Below are 17,304 nucleotides of genomic sequence, written 5' to 3'. Positions count from 1 at the left end.
ATCGCAATTTCGTCTTAAACGCTATATCCTCGCTAGTTAGAAGACTAATAGTGCGCTAATTATCGTAATTAATACTTAGTTAATAGGAAGGGATAAAACTAAGGGTATTAAGAAGTCTACGCTACTATTATAGCTATTTTATAGTCTCTAAAAGACCGAGGAGCTTAGCTTTAGTAGTAGAGATAGTAACTATAGGCTACTTACTAGCTTTCTAGTCGACTAGTCTACCGTATACCTAGTAGATATAGCTAGCGGAGCTCTTTCTATCGGGATAATCCCTATATAAAGTATTACTCGCGAATTATATAGAGTCTCTTTCTATACCTAATTCTATACTATATTTAATAGCGAGATAGCGGGTAGAATTAAGGTAGGTAATAACTCTATTAGCTACCTAATAGTGCTAGGGGCCCGGGTTTATTAAGTATTATACTAGACGAGTAGTCGATTTTATAGTATCTAGTCTTATAATTATAGTAGTATATCTAGTAGATCCTACCTTCTTTTAGTATAATAAGATCTCTTAGGCTATAGCTATACCCTAATATAGAGTTAGCTCTTCGATAGGTATTAGGGTATATACCGCTAGTCTATCTATAAGATTATATCGTATAGTAATACTTATTATATAGCTATCTTAATAAAGCTATAGCTTCTTTTACTATCTATCTCTAATAATACGGATATTAAGAAACTATACTACCTCTCTATAATCGGTTAGTTCCTAGTAAGTTTCTAGATCTCGTTCTAGCTATATAGCCCTTTTTTATATCTCCTTACTATTATAGTAGGTAATTAGGATATTATTAATATAGAAAAAGACTATTAGTCTATTTCCGATAAAGATATAGAGGTCTTCTAGGGCTTATTATAGTCCTAGCTTACGAAATATATTAGCTACTTCCTATTACTAAAGTCTAGGTAAGATCCGTAGACTATATAGTACGCGGCGGAGTTTCTAGTATTTACTAGGTAGTCTAAACCTATTAGGTATCTAGGTATAGACCTCCTTTTCTAGCGTGCTATTTAAAAAGGTAGTAATAGTATCCCGCTATCTTAGGTCGAGATTAAATATAGTAATAAGGGCGAAGATTATCCTTATAGTCCTTACTATTAGTATAGTAGCTCTCTTTTCTTCGTACGAAATAGTCTCTAGATCTCCCCGTATATATATACGAGCTTTAAATTTAACTAGATAACTATTCTAATCGTATTTATAGGTAAATACCTATATAAGAGGTAGTATTTACTTACCTCTATCCTTTAGTCTCTCTATAATCTTATAGGTTTCCTTTTCTATTAGAGAGTTAATCTCCTTCCTTATTACTACGAGAAAGCCTTCCTAAAATAGATAGTTTATAATATCTTTATAGTGTTTTAGGACTAGGGGGAGATTATCTTAATAACGTCTAATTTTAGGCTTCTTAGTATATAGACCTATAGCGAAAGTATATAGTAGTATAGGAGGGTCTTCCTTTTCGTTTATAGCTCCTATAATTATTATATAGATATAGTCTTTATCTTACCTAGCTTAACGTCTTCGCTTTCTACTAATAATATTACTAGTGTCGATATCTTCTATAATTTATCTACTTAGGGCGAGAAGTTCCGCCTATAGTTATCTTTCTAGCTTATCTTCTATAGTAGGAATAGCTTTATTATCCTAAACCTAGTCGCTAACTAGATCCTTTAGATCCTCTAGTATATCTACCCCCTAACTAGGGGTAGTATAGGGTTCTTATAGCGGTATAATAGGGAGCGGAGGAAAGGGTTTATCCGGAAATATACCTAATAGGGCTCGGGGTTTATAGATCTTAGGTATTTACTATATAATTGTAGCTTTTAGGGAGGGTAGGACTATCTATTAGTCTACCCCCTAAAGTAGGGTAGTATCTCGCTAACTAACTTTACTAGCTATCTCCCTCTACGGAGAGTTTTACTATATATTCTACTAGTTTTCTTACTAATATCCTTACTAAGATCCTTACTAAGATCCTTAATAATTATAGTGCTAAGTTTCTTATAGATTATTAGACTAAGTTTCTTATAGATCTCGATAATCTCTCTCTTCTATTTCGCTAGTCTCTTAACTAGCTATCATACGATTAAGTACCTAGGTAAACTCCTCTATAGTAATTTCCTAAGGTTCTTACTATATTAGTATTAGAATAAGCTAATATCTATTATAATTAGGGGTATATTTACGAGTTTTATTAAATACTATATCCCTAATTAACTTTACTTTCCTATTATATAGAAACTAGATTTTCTAGATATTTAATACTATATAGCTAACTAAGAATCCGATCTTAGCTCGTAGGTTTATTTTATTAGACTAGACCTATTTATCGATCCTATAGTATACTAAACTTCTATATAGTTTAATATTTAATAGGTTAATCCTCGGCGCCTACGGTACGAACTCCTTCCGTACCTCCTCCTATAGTATAACCTAGCGGTTTTCGGTAGTAGTATACGTCGGCGTATAATTTAGTAACTATACTATAGTGTTAGCGGCCTCTAGCTATAGATCTTTTAGGAGCTTTCCTTTAAGTACGAGTATACGTATACGGGTAATAATTATACTACCGGATCTTTCGGTATAACTATTTATTTCGGAGTGCCTTAGGGGGTTATAATATATAAGGATACTATTAGAAGTAAGGCTATATTCCGTAGGTTTTCTAGCTAAGGACTTATTATCGTATTAGAAGGCTTTAATTAGTAGATCCTATTAGTTTCTTACTAGTTCTATAAAACGATTAATCGCTAGCTAACACTTAGGCTTTATTTTATAGATTATTAGCTAATAAAACCTAGGACCTTCTAGGTAAAAATAAGAGATCTAGCGGTACTTATTCTATACTAGCGGTAGCTAAATAAGATTAAAGTATACTCTTCTAAATTATCCGAAAGTACGCCTAATAGCTTATCTTAATATCTACCTTAGTATACGACCTAGCTAATAAGTCTAGTATAATACCTATATTTTAGTAGACTCCTTTTCTTTATTGTTAAAAATAACTCTATCTACTATAGTAGTAAGTTTTATAGCGCTTCGCTAGTTAATATAGGTAAGCCGTCGGTACTAGATATCTAATAAGGCTCTTAATTATTAAGGTTTTATAGACTTTCTCTCTATAAAATAGGCTTACTAGGGCTATATAAGTTCTCCGGGTTAATTAAAGATCTAGAGGTTAAACTAGTCCTAAAGGTTAACGTAGATAACTAGTCTATTATTAGGGTCTCTAATATAGTTTATACGCTAGCACTATATCCTACCCTTCTTTTTTAGTATAGAATAGGATACTAGGTTTATATAGAAACTAGGGGAATAGAGGGTATCACTAAGTATAATCTCTATTTTACCTTTTATTAGATATCTACCTACTAGTCTAACCTTCCCCTTTCCTAGTACCTAGGTAGTGCTATCTCCTATCGTAAGATCCGAGATCTAAGGTATAAAGTCGATAAAAAGGTCTCTATTATTATAGATATAGGTACTAGATCCTATATTAAGGATCTATCTATCTTTTAAGATAGGTTCTCTATTTTTAGTAAGAGAGAGGGTATATTTATAGTTTTATACTAGCCCCCCCTACTATATAGTATAGGGCTTAAGGGTAGTAGCGAAGCTCACTTAATTTATAAACTCTTCCTTCTAAGGTTACTAATTTTACTAAGTTTACTAAGTTTACTATACCTTTTCTACTTTCTTTTCTACCTATTTTTTCTAAGTAGGCTCTTTAGCGAGTTTTTACTTAATCTTTTCTAGCTTTCTTAGGTTAATATAGGTCCCTTCGGGGCGGTTTTCCTTATTAAGATACTAGTATATTACTATTTTATATAAATAATAGGGGTTCCTATATAGGCACCTCCTCTTTTTAAATAGGATCGGCTCCTTAGTTTAGGACTAGATCTAGGACTTTACTTCTTAGTGTCCCTACTAGGTTAAAAATACCCCTTTTAGGGGTATAGTAAATAATACCTTTTATACCCCTATTTCTCGATTTATTACGCGGAAAGACTCGAGGAGATTATAGGTTTAATAGACTTTCTTATCTATAACGATCTCTTAATATCTTCCTTACTACTAAATAGGTAAGACCTCTTTAATAGTATATAGAAAGTCCCTATTTATATCTCCGTTATTAATACTAAGGCTAATAGCTTACTCCCTTAGGGTATTCTATTATTTAAGCTATTATTCGATATCTTTAGTCGGCTTTTAGATAGCGAAGACCTTCTACTTTATTCGGACTTCCTCCTCGTATATAGTTAATCTCGCGAAGCGATCTCTTAGGTATATAAGTCTCTTATATAGGGTCTAATAGTCGGTGATAGCGGTATAGTAGATTAGGTCTAGGAAGGTATAAATATAGTTATTTATATTAGAAAGTCCTTTTATCTCCCTATCCTATTTCGATTAGTCCACTTTAAAGATATCTATTTCGTCTCTCTAATCTCTTTTATCTAATTCGGTCCCTCCGTAGGGGTATTCCGGCCTAATAGGCTCTTCTTTCCTAATCGGTCTCTCTATCGGGGGGTATCTAGGTTATAGTGCTTCTAGACTTATTTTTATATCGTATATAGCTTTACCCGGGCGAACTAGGTGCGCTATTAGGGCGAGTCCTTTAGTTTTTCGCCCTTTATAGCGGAGAGAATTATTAATACTTCTATTATTAGGGTTAGGTGCTGTATAGCCTTAGCGGGCTACTATACAGCTTTTGGAGGTTTTTAGGTGCTAATAGGCGCTATATCTTATAAATAGCGGCCTTATTTCGTGCGAACCGGGCTCATAACTATCAACTGACGTGGTATTCAGTATAGTAGGGGTCTAATCAAGGGAGTTGAAATCTCTGTATTTCTGTATCCACTATTCTAGCAGGAAATATGACTATCTGACTAATATTAAAAATACTACGTGGATAGGATAAACTAAACTTCCGGTATGCCGATCTCATGCTCCGACACTATCGGCATTCTCGGATGATTCAGAGAACCAATCAGCAACTTGACTTAGTATTCCGAATCAGCATTAATAGACAGGGTGCGGTTTCAACTCGTATCACGGAGTCTAGACAGCCAACCCAAGCAGTGCATCCGCTATATATCATATATGATTGGTTCGCCGCTGAACCTTTCCCCACTTTGGAGAGGCAAAATTCTCGCTGCCCAATTTTGCTACCCCTCACTCGGTTAGCACTTGCAAGGTCGTAAGTCAGCTTCAGCCTGGATTAGGTGGCAAACTCGCACAGGTGAATTTCGAAGACTCCTCACCTTGTTTATACCTGACCTTGTATTACAGTTGCCATTATTTACTGCATAGATCGATAGCTCAGAGCTATCTAAAATGGAGAATTTCAAAGAGTATGTTGACCTTTCAATGAAAGGATTTCGGTTACTAACTAACAACCGAAGAGTCGTTCGATCGCCTGAATTTCACTTTCTTATCGGACATGATCAACGGGAGCTGACAATTCACGCCGGTCTTGTTCATAACTTATCAGCCCCTTTGAATGCCTTGATGAATGGTAGCATGAAGGAGGCGTTATGCAGAACTGCTACTATAGATGATGTGGAAGAGGATACTTTCATCGCTTTTTGCGAGTTCGCTTACAGAGGCAAATACAATACTCCTTACCGCGAAGACGAAGATAATGATAGCCACTTTGAGGTAGAGAGTAAGTACTGGTTAACGTTTCTATTGCGAAGACACGTGACCTCCTAGCACTTTAGTCTAGTCTAGCTAGCTTTCCTTCTTCTTCCTTTTCTCTCAGCACGCACAATACAAGATTTTCTAGTCCACTCCTTCTTATAAGTAGTCGTGTAGGATCATCTCTCTATCAGGTTATGAGTCCTTTGCTATCGAAGCCTCTATATAACTGCAAGCTTCGTATCTTCTGATTCCTCCGACGAGACCCTAGTGCTGCGTCGCACCGACCCACTATAGGGTGTTTTTATAGACTTTTTACTAGTCACCCTAATAACACCCTACCCTACCTAACCACCTAATATACCCTATATAGTTATCCTAATTTCTCTCTAGTATCCGAATACCTAAGTAGAAAAACTAGATACTATTATCTAATTAGCCGTTTAACTTCTCTATTAACCGCTAAATAGACCTTATTAGCCGTTCGACTTCTATTAACCGCCGCACCTTATTAGCCGTTCGACTTCTATTAACCGCCGCACCTTATTAGCCGTTCGACTTCTATTAACCGCCGTATCTTATTAGCTATTCGACCTTCTTATTAATTACCGAACCCTATATAGACTACTAATATATCGGAGTCCTTTAATATTAGGGACTTCGCTATTAGTCGATATAAGATTAACTATATAGATTTAGTACCGAAACTAAAAGGATAATCTAACTATAGAGATTAGAAGATAGCTATATATCTAGCCTTTCTTACTAATAATAGATACTATACTAGGATAATCTCTTATAGAATTCCCTCCCTAAATAAACCTAAGTACTTCGAAGTCTCTCGATAGGCTATAGAATAGGCTTTACTTATAGAAGCACGGGAGGTATAGGTATAACACGACGATAATATTACGATTACTACTATAGATATCCGGGAGAGAATAAAGGAGATTAAGGAAATTAATAAAACACTTCGGAAAAAGTATAAAAATAAGCTTAATAATTAGTAATCTTATAATACCCGAACTCTTATTTATATCCGGAAAACTCTCGTACCCGAGCCTTTATTAGTTATTACTTAAATTACGGATATACGTAAAGCTTTTAGTAAGCTTCGGAAGATATATACGATAAAGTCTTATTAATAAGCCTATACCTACTATTTAAAGTGGATTAACCTATAGTATAAGAATAGATCTCCCTTAGACTTTATAAGGAGGTTTTAAGAGGCCCTTTATAACTTTATTACTATAGACGAAGAGCCCTCTTAAATAATTAAGCTATATTAGTTTAAAAAGGCTATTATAGAGAATCCTCGTTATCTTTCCTTTTTATAGAACCTACGAATTAATAAAAAAGATAAGACTTTTATAGAAAGAGTATATATCGAGTTTATCGAGGTAGAGACTAATAATCGTTCCTTTAACGTTTCTTAATTAACCCTATCTACGAATACTATATCTACTAAAGATACTTCTAATAAGGATAAGAAGTCTAGTAGAAATAATAAAAAGGGTAGAAATACTACCTCTTCTTCTTCTTCTTCTAAAGATAAGTCTAAACCTAAGGGTAAGGATAAAAATAAGAAGAAAAAGAAGCCTTTTAAACGGGAGGAAAATATTATCTTTTATAAATATTATAACGTCCTAAGAAATTACTATTCTAGGAATTACCCTTTATAGAAAAATAGTATATCTTCTAATATAGTCCTTTATTAATAACTATAGTAATAATATACTATTTAGTAAGTCCTAGTTCCCTAGCTAGGCTAAGTTATAGGTTAGGTAGATAGTTAGGGTTATATTATCTTACTAAACCGTATTATTAATACTATTTTCCCTTAATAAGAAGCTTCTTCTAGAGATCTAGTTATAAAATATAATAATCTCTTTATAAATACTATTTTTAGTATACTTACGGTATTAAAAGAAGGTCTATCTATAGGAGATAATAATATCTCTCGCTAGATAATTAATTCCGGTACTAGTATCTATATAACCTCTTATAGGTCTATCTTCGTTAATTTTAGGCCCTATATAGTCCTAGTTTCTACGGCTATAGGCGACACTTTTTATACTAAGGGCTATAGAGACGTTATTTTAAGAATATTAAATATATTAGACGAATATATTAGACCTTTTATCTTATATAAGGTCTAGCTTACCCTAGATCTTAAGGCTAGCCTAATCTCTATATCTATACTAGATAAGGAAGATATCGGTACCTTAGTTAAAAATAGGGTTATAACTTTTAAAGCTTCTAATTCTACTATTAGCTCTAGCTCTAATACTATTATTAGTTTTACTACCTATAAAGGTGAATATTACTAGCTTAACTACCTAGGAATTAATAAAATTAATACTATACTTTCTAATAATCTAGATATACTAACTAGATCTCTAAACTCTATTTTTACTACTAAAAATAGAAATAGGTCTTCTATAATTTCTATTAACCTAGCTTACCGATATACTTATTATACTAAAGAAAATAGGGTTCGTAAGATAGAAACCTATACCGAAGGTATTAAATTAAAAAAAGGTACTAGCGTTACTTTTCCCTATACTCTATATATTAAGGGTAAGGGTTATACTCTCCTATTTAGAAAGGAAAGGTCTATTAGATCTAAACTAGGCGAATATTTATATATCGATATCTAGGGTCTAATCTTAATTATATTATATAATAGAGAAAAATACTTTATTACCTTTACTAATAACGCTACGCGCTTTTACTAGCTTTTTCTACTTAAATCTCGGTCTTAGGTAACCGAGACTTTTATTTAGCTAAAAAATTATCTTTAAACTTAATTTAGCTATTAAGTTAAAAGGGTTTATAGTAATAATACCTCGGAGTATCGGCCTTTAGGCGTATATCTTTCGAAAAATAGTATTATTTAGGACCCTACTCCTTCTTATACGAAGTAGCTAAATAGTGTTACCGAGATTAAAAATCGATACCTCGTTAAACCTCTTATTACTATTATATCTAAATACTAGCTTCTAAAATACCTTTAGGGTTATCTACTAGGGGGAATTAACTATACTATAAATCGACTCTTTACCTCGAAGATTAGTATATCCCTATATAAGGCCCTTTATAGGAAGAAGCCTAATCTTAGTAATTTATATATATTTAGCTATTAATACTAGTTCTTAATTCTAAAGGAAAAACACTCTATAAAGCTAGATCCGTATATATAGGAAGCGAGATTAATTACTTATAACGAAGGAGATAATTATATACTATATAATATACGCACTAAGAAGATTAAACGCTCCCGAAATATTATCTTTAATAAAAATCTAATACTAGAGGCACTACTTATACTAAACTATAATCTATAGATACTAACTTAGGGTTAATCTTAATCTAGATCTTAGTCTTAAGAGCGATACGTTCCGATCGACTTTATTTATAACGAATATAAAAATCTCTTAGATCTACTAGATACTAATCTTCCGGAAAATAAGTATAATACCCTATAATTTAATAATCCTTTTAAGATTTATACTAGGTCTATACTACCCTCTCCGGTAGTTAAAGACTACCTAAAAGATATTATATATTCTCCGGCGAGTCCTCCGCTAGATACTACTAGTCCTATTATATTAGAGCCTAATATTTAATTTTACGATACCTCTCTTAATACCTCCTATAATATCTTCCTTAACGATCTCCTTCCGAACCCTAATTCTTTCGAGTTACCTTTTAACGACGGAAATAATAAAATAGTAGGTAGTCTAAGTAGTAGTATAGAGGGATAACGGTAGGAAGATAGTCCCTACTTTAACGTAGGTAGGGTTAGGGCTCCTATAGAGCTATAGACTACTTCCCGGTAGTTTACTATAGACTTCTCGTATTTAGGCACTCTTCTAGAACGTATAGATAATCCTAATTTCGTTATCCTAACTAGATCTCGATAGACTAAGTCTAATTAAGATAGGGTACGACGTTTAACTAGACTTAGGAAGCCTAGTTAGGTATATATTAAAAGCTTAGCTAATCGATTATTCTTTAACGTAAATATCCTATAATTTCTAGCTAATTCTCCTAATATCTTAATTAATCTTTTTACTATAGCGATAACTAAAGAATAATATACTCTATCTAAGCTAACGTCTAAGGACGTAGATTTTAAACTAAATAGCTAGAAGGAAGCTATATCTTATATTAAAAAAGATAAATAGTTAATAGTAGTATATAAAGAACTAGCTCGATAACTTAAAAACGGTACGTAGCGGCGTATTCCTCGATTATCGAAAAAAGGTCGACGACCCCTAATATTACGATAGGTATTTAAGATTAAATATAATAGAATCTATAAAGCTTAGCTAGTTACCTATAGTTTTTAATAAATTAAGGATCTTAACTTCTATAAGGTCTATACTATTATTACGAAACCTATATCTTTTAAGATCTTTACTATAATTACTACCTCTAAAGGTTAGAAAATATACTATATTAATATTATAACCGCCTTCCTTTATACTAAACTAAAGAAGCCTATTAAGATAGAGCTACCTAAGGGACTAAAAGAATAGTATCCGGATAATATTAGTCTCCTAATAAAAATAATTTATAGACTAAAGTAGTCTCCTAGAGAGTAGTATAAATTACTCTATAACGTACTTATATCTATAGGTTTTACTCGTACTTAGTTAGATTATTCTATCTTTATTAGGTATAGTAGTTCTTAATATAGTAGTTCTTAATATAGAAAGGCCCCCTTATACGTTATAATTTACGTTAACGATCTATTAGTTATATCCCTATTAGATTAAGAGATTAAGGACTTTAAAGTTACTATTTCGAAATATTTTAATACTTCTGATAAAGGAGTCCTTAAAAGATATTTTATAATTAATATATACTATAATAATAGTTCTATCTATCTCTCTTAGAGTGACTATATTAATAAGATTCTTACCTACTTTAGTCTTAAAAATTGTAAACTAGTCGCTACCCTAATAGATAAAAAAATACCCTTTATTATTTTTAATAGTATTACGTTAAAAATTAAAATTAAGGAGTTTTAGATAAAAATTAGGACCCTAATCTAGCTAATAGTCTCTATGAGACTAGATATTACTTTCGGTATTATTAGGCTTACGAAATATACTAAAAACCTAGGTACTAGCTACTTTAAGGCGTTAAAACGAGTTTTTTACTATCTTACTAGCACTAAGTATCTTATAATTTACTTTTATCTATTTAAGAAATATAACTTTATTAATTATTATACTAGAATTAGAGACTATCTTCTTTTCGGTTTCTATAATACGGACTAGGTAGGTCTATATAGCGAAAAGGGTCTTTTAATATCTAGTTTTATATTTAAAATAGCGGGTGGAGCTATCTTATAGACTTCTAAAAAGTAAGCTTATATAGTATTATCTACTACTAAATCTAAATATATTATAGAGGCTCTTACTACGTAGGAAGCTATCTAGCTAATTTAGTTATTAATAGAGATCGGTATTTCGGGACTTTTTTAGAAGCCTATTCCTATTTATACGGATAATAATAGTGCTATTATACTAGCTTCTAACCCTAAATTTTATACCGCTACGAAATATATTGCTATTAGATACTATCGACTTCGTGAGGAAGTTACTATAGGAACTGTGAACTTTATTAAGATTCCTACTACTAAGATAGCTGCTAATAGACTAACGAAACCCCTTAGGAAGATCATATTTAAAAGGTTTGTTGCGTAGCTAGGATTGACTATCTATAACTGATTGAACGTTGATTTTTATGCTGAAAATGGGGGGTTTAACTAAATACTAGTTTTTCAAAATGGAGAGAGATGGAAAGGATTAGACAGTTTACGACTATAGCACTAGTCGTGGGGGGTATTGCGAAGACACGTGACCTCCTAGCACTTTAGTCTAGTCTAGCTAGCTTTCCTTCTTCTTCCTTTTCTCTCAGCACGCACAATACAAGATTTTCCAGTCCACTCCTTCTTATGAGTAGTCGTACAGGATCATCTCTCTATCAGTTTCACAGGAAAATTACTCATGTCCAATTTAGATGAAGTTATTTTGAATGGCAGCAATCCAGAACAACAATCACAAACAGGGCCAACACCGGGGCAGGAGCTGGAACCGGAAACAGACCCAGAACCTATGCCAGAGCCAGAGCCAGAAACAGGACCACTATTTGTATGCCCTTATGAGTCGAGAATGCTGAGCAAGAAAGCGCAAATAAAAAAGTACCGTGCTTCACCGCCGCCAGAGATCGAATTTGCGAAATCAGTCTATGTTCTAAGCCCATATGAACGCCGGCAGAGTCAATTCAACGGCCTTCGCTTTGTGGGAGATGAGGCCACGTCTTGTCCTAATCCGGATTTCCATGCCCACGCAAAATTATACGTATTCGCGACACGATATCTTGTGGACCCGTTAAGAGAACAGTGCTTGAAGTCACTTCATCGTGACCTCTGCAGCCTTTCTCTAAACAAAGAAACTACGACATATATCCTTGATCTGCTCGAATATACCTATGAGCAGACAAGTAGACAAGAGCCAGGTGGATGTTATTCCATTAGGGCGTTAGTTATCCTCTATATCTCGTGTGAGGTGCAAACACTCGTTGAGAATACTCGATTTCGGCGTATTTTGGACGAACATGGAGAGATGGCCTCTGATCTTGTATTAAAGCTTGTTGAATAATGGGACTGGGACACTCAACTAGGAAAGGGGAACCATGGTAGACATAATATGAGCAATGAGCCTGCACATCTTTATCCCCGTTCACTCAGACAAACAACAACATCACGCTTAGGTCCCAACTCCTTCGCAACATGCATACCACCAGAAATAGCATAAGAACCCTCAAGTGCAGGCATAGTTCCCTCAAGCTGGCAGAGCAACGAAAAAGCCATCAGGGCATCCGAATCATTTGCCGCAACGAACCTAACCCGACCAGATCCCTTCCAACTCGACAACTCAGGCCCAACACCAGGATAATGAAGCCGAGAAGAGACAAAATGCATCTTGTCAACCTCCCAATCGTCATCCTCAGACGAGGGAATCTGCAACCCCGGCGACTCACGAACAGGGCCTCGATCCAGCAAAGCAGAGTTTTGGCCCGCCATGGACGCATCACCATCCGCCTGGACACCGACAAGAGCAACAGATGCGTCACCTAGGAAAGGATAGAACATACCAACAGCATTCGATCCACCGCCCACACAGGAAACAAGCGCATCAGGCAGTCTACCTGCATTCACCGCACCGAACTGAACCCGAGTCTCAGTTCCAATGACAGTCTGGAACGTGCGCACGATAGTCGGATACGGATGCGGGCCAAAAGCGGAGCCGATAACAAAATGCGTCATCTTCAACTCCCTCGCCTAGACACTGAAGGCCTCATTGACTGCGTCGCGGAGTGTACAATTTTCCCCACTGCGCAGCACATCAACAGGGACAAAGTCTGCACCGAGGATGCGCATGTGCAAGATAGTCAAAGCTAGATCTTTGCATTCAAAGCCCTCGGGGCCCATAAAAATGGTGCATTTCATGCCAAATTGCGCGCAGAGAGTTGCTGTTGCGACGCCGTGTTGGCCAGCCCCTGTTTCGGCATTATGGAGGTTTTGGCGAGTCGGCGCGCGAGGACGATTTGGCCCAGCGCGTTATTGATCTTGTGACTGCCGGCGTGGTTGAGGTCTTCGCGTTTCAGCCAGATGCGTGCTCCGCCTGTGTGTGCGGTTAGGCGTGGGGTTAGGTGGAGGGTGGAGGGTCTGTTGGCGTATGTTGCGTAGGATTTTATCTCGGCCCAGAAGGTTGGGTCTGCGTTTGCTGCCTAGAATCCGTTTTCTAGTTCGGTCAGGCCTTCTGTTACGGATGTTGGGGCGTATTCTTCGCGGAAGGCTCTCAATTGGGTCGTGTCTATGGCATTGGTGGCTTCGTCGGTGTCTTCGGGTGCATCATTTCCTCCATCGTTGGGAAGGTAGATAGTAGTGGAAGACAAGGGTTGGGTAGCTTGCTGTCTTCTTGCGGTTATGACAATTTGATCCCAAGTGCGATCAGCAATTTTCTTCTCCCTAATGAGGTCTATGATTACCTTTCCAGTGAATTAACAATTCAGCTCCTGGATGAGCTGTAAGCCCACCTATAGCTAGTTGCAAAGAAATATGGTCATCAAATCGACGCGCTGCATCCGCAAAAGGCCAAGGGACGCTCTATCATCCCAACCGAAGTCCCAAGGCTCCATTTCATTTGGAACAGGAATCAGGTCTACATGAATCTAGTACCTCTATGCTTGGTGAACTATGAATTTTGGGTGCGGTATCTGCAGCCTCTGAAGCGAGTATTATTGTCTAGAACTTCTTCGCCTGTTCCCAAAATTCCCGAGCCAGCCGCTTTGCTGTTCGATAGCCCGATTGCGATAGGGTTTTGCGCTCATACGCATCTACCATCAAGCCCCTCCTTGACTTTGCGATTGCAAAGAAGTCTTCTCTGACCCCGACTGACATTGACTGGGTCCAATGGGCCGAGACCACTCACTCGACATCCGACGTGTTGTCTACTCTGACGCCTCTGGTCGACAGGACCACCTAGGCGCCGCCGCTGTCGCACTCGACAACAACCAAGAGATAGTCGAGGCGCAGCAGGTCCAAGTAGGACCGATGAGCCGCTGGTCTGTCCACGTCGCAGAGCTTGTAGGCATCTTCTACGCGATCAGTGTAGTGTTCAAGATCGCCCACCAACACTTGGGAACAGCAGACAGGCAACTGGCAGCGACGATCCTGTGCGACAGCCGGTGAACTGCTACAATGCACCTATACTCACCGCGGAAACATACCCTGGGAGGAAAACTGCCTTCTGATGGTCAGAAGTGGACGCCAAACCTAGAGGCAGTACGGGCCTCCATACGTTTCGCCATCGCGACGGGCCGACTCGAGGCCACTTAACCCTGTCGACGAACATAACCCCCCCCCCCCCCCCCTTTTTCTCTCTCTACTCCGCCTCACCAACCACCTCATGCTACAGATGGTAGACGCGCTTCAACTGCCGAAGATAGGATTTTTTCGGCAGAATGTTGTCAAAGTTTATTAAAGCGACAGACTGCAACGCCTTTTTGAGTAATGGTGGAAGTTACGGCTTTTAGCGCTACTAGATGATATGCCTTAGAAAACGCTAAAAAAGAAAATAAATTGAACGTTGCTATCCATAGAATAACATAGCCCTTTAATACACGTAGGTAGATAATATAATCAGGCAACTATATTTCTTTTATTAAAAGTCTTTAGCTATACTAAGAAAGAGATAAATCGCTACTTCTCCGCCTAGAATAGTCTGGAAAGCTTATCTATTTAGTTTGAAAACGCATAACTAAAACATAATAGAATTATATTCCTTATATATATATAATTTATTATAATACTATTATTATAGAAATTTATATTAGGTATTTTAAACGATATATTATATATAAATATATAATATAACGTTTCAATCGTATAAATAGTCCTTATCGGCGTTAGAATATTTTCTATAGGTGAATTTTGCTTTTTTAAAGCGCTCTAGCTCTATATAAGTAGACACGGCTTTATTCGTAATTATAAATTCTTTATATCTATATAGTAGTAAATAAGCCGTAAGTTATAATACTGTCTTTATCTTAGATAAGTTCTCTAAAGATAGAGGATCGAGATAGCTAAGAATCATTTTAAAATATTTCACCGTAATTTCGATTAATTCCTTATTAATAGCCTGATTTTTGAAAGATTCTAAGGAAAGACATTCCTTTCCTACGCCTATATATTAGCGATTATTCGAGGGTAAAGACGAGATATTTAAATTTATACTTATATCTCTAGTCCCTATTTTCGCACGAGCTTCCGGGTAGTAAGTAGAGCCCTTTCTCTTTTTTTGTAGGCCTTAGCTATATTATAGTCCTCTAAGGTATATTTCTTCGTCTTTAAATCATCTAGACTCGCGACTATAGTAGCGACCGACGTGACTTTAGAAATAGTATCGGACGACGGCTACTACCGATCGCATTCGTCGAGATTTCCGTGGGTATTAGGATTAGTTAAATCCTCGAAGATAAATCTAGTTATGGGCCGGGGATTTCCTTATATAGATATGGTTAGCGAAGAGCCATATTAAAGAAGAAAGTGGAAGGTGTTATATATATAATTCATTAACGCCCGGCGGCTGAGCCGAAAGGGCAACTATCACTAATCTACTAGTATATATATATTTCGGTATACGCCGTATCTCATTAGAGCCTATATAGTATTTCCTTCGGTATTAACTTCTTAGCTTTCAATCTTATAGTTAGACCCTATAGGTTAGTATTAGTTAGTAGACTAGCTTAAAGGCGCTTCTTTAAGTGTTTAATATCCTATCTTCGGTAGTTAAAGCGCGTCTACCGTTTATAGTACGAGGTGGTAGGTAAGTAAGGTCGGAAGAACGGGGTAGGGAGTTCTATTCGTTAATATATTTAAGTGGCCTCGAGTCGGCCCGTCGCGATAGCGAAACGTATAGAGGCCTATACTACCTCTAGGTTTAGCGTCTACTTCTAATTATTAGAAGGCTATTTTCCTCCTAGGAAGAAGGATATATTTCCTCAGTAAGTCTAGGTATATTATAATATTTCCGCTCGGTATACCGTCTACTTCTAATATCGGAAGAGGAAGTGCTCTACGGTCTCTCTTACTTATCTATAATCGTATTTATTAGTCTCTACTATATTAATCTAATTAAGATATCTATTAAGTCTAGCTATACCGGTTCGAAGTTAGGCTAGTACGGTCGCTTCTTTCTATATTAGGCGATTATATAACTACCGGGTATATTTACCTAATAGTACGGAATCTACTTATTTTATATATCTTCCTACGTTCTCTCGTAGCTTATTACTAGGGACTACTTAGGACCGTACAATATTTAATATTATCGACTTTATCCTCGGAACGCGTTCTTATAGGAGAGTATCTTCTTATATTATAGTTCTAGCCTATTCTTTAGCTAGACCTAATAGCTTATTATCTTCGGTAGTAGGGATCTAGTGGAATTTAATACTATTTCTATTCCTCCGTATCCTACTTATTAGCTTATATATCTAGCAAACAAACTCCTAGCTAGACTATCGTCGAGGGTTCCTTAGCGTGAACGCCGCCGCCTTATTACTTATAAGTAACGTAATCTTATAGTCTTTAATTCCTACTACTATTTTTAATATATATACTATGGCTACTAGCTCCGTAGAGAACGGGTTTTGCTCTACTCGCGCGCCTAATATGACGGAAAAGGTTTTGAACTTCAATTTCCGATTTCGAGGAGGTTGTTTCTCGATTGCGACTCCAAACCCTACTAGCTCATTCCGTGCCGAGCTGCTAACCGCGATCTGCATCAGTCCGCCCGCTTCAGTCTGAGGCTTATCTTGTCCATCAACATTGATCTGTACGCGTTTATCCTATGGGGCCAACGTGAACGGGTTGATTGTTTCTAGTGTCTCCAGGTCGACGTGCTTAAGCGCGTCCGCTACGTGGTACAGTGGCGAGCGATGATATCGTCTGAACTTTCTGATCCGGTCTGTACCCCTGCGGAGAGGGTTAGTTTCAGGTAGCGTATGCATATCCGTCCACATTTTCACGGCCCGTCTCCAGAATCGGTGTCGTGCGGTGGCAA

General features: G+C 36.5%; 3 protein-coding genes across 3 annotated transcripts; 1 reads left to right on the top strand and 2 right to left on the bottom strand.

Moving 5' to 3' along the window:
* Positions 1 to 12,404: 12,404 nt before the first annotated feature.
* N7457_004945 (Aldolase-type TIM barrel) lies at positions 12,405 to 13,001 on the bottom strand (the record flags this gene model as incomplete). The annotated part of the gene is made up of 1 exon (XM_057175990.1): positions 12,405 to 13,001. The coding sequence occupies one exon, from the start codon at positions 12,999 to 13,001 to the stop codon at positions 12,405 to 12,407; it is 597 nt and encodes a 198-aa protein (XP_057033037.1).
* Positions 13,002 to 13,180: 179 nt separating this feature from the next.
* Positions 13,181 to 13,876, bottom strand: N7457_004944 (Aldolase-type TIM barrel; the record flags this gene model as incomplete). The annotated part of the gene is made up of 3 exons (XM_057175989.1): positions 13,181 to 13,465; positions 13,505 to 13,706; positions 13,842 to 13,876. 3 exons carry the CDS (start codon positions 13,874 to 13,876, stop codon positions 13,181 to 13,183), a joined length of 522 nt encoding a protein of 173 aa, XP_057033036.1.
* A 274-nt stretch (positions 13,877 to 14,150) lies between these two features.
* On the top strand, positions 14,151 to 14,429 carry N7457_004943 (uncharacterized protein; the record flags this gene model as incomplete). Its single annotated transcript, XM_057175988.1, has 1 exon — positions 14,151 to 14,429. One exon carries the CDS (start codon positions 14,151 to 14,153, stop codon positions 14,427 to 14,429), a length of 279 nt encoding a protein of 92 aa, XP_057033035.1.
* Positions 14,430 to 17,304: the final 2,875 nt, after the last annotated feature.

This window comes from Penicillium paradoxum (genome assembly GCF_028828445.1).
Source record: "Penicillium paradoxum strain IBT 22861 chromosome Unknown utg000004l_segment0_segment0, whole genome shotgun sequence".
Lineage (NCBI taxonomy): Eukaryota > Fungi > Ascomycota > Eurotiomycetes > Eurotiales > Aspergillaceae > Penicillium > Penicillium paradoxum.
This window is presented reverse-complemented; position numbering and strand designations above follow the sequence as displayed.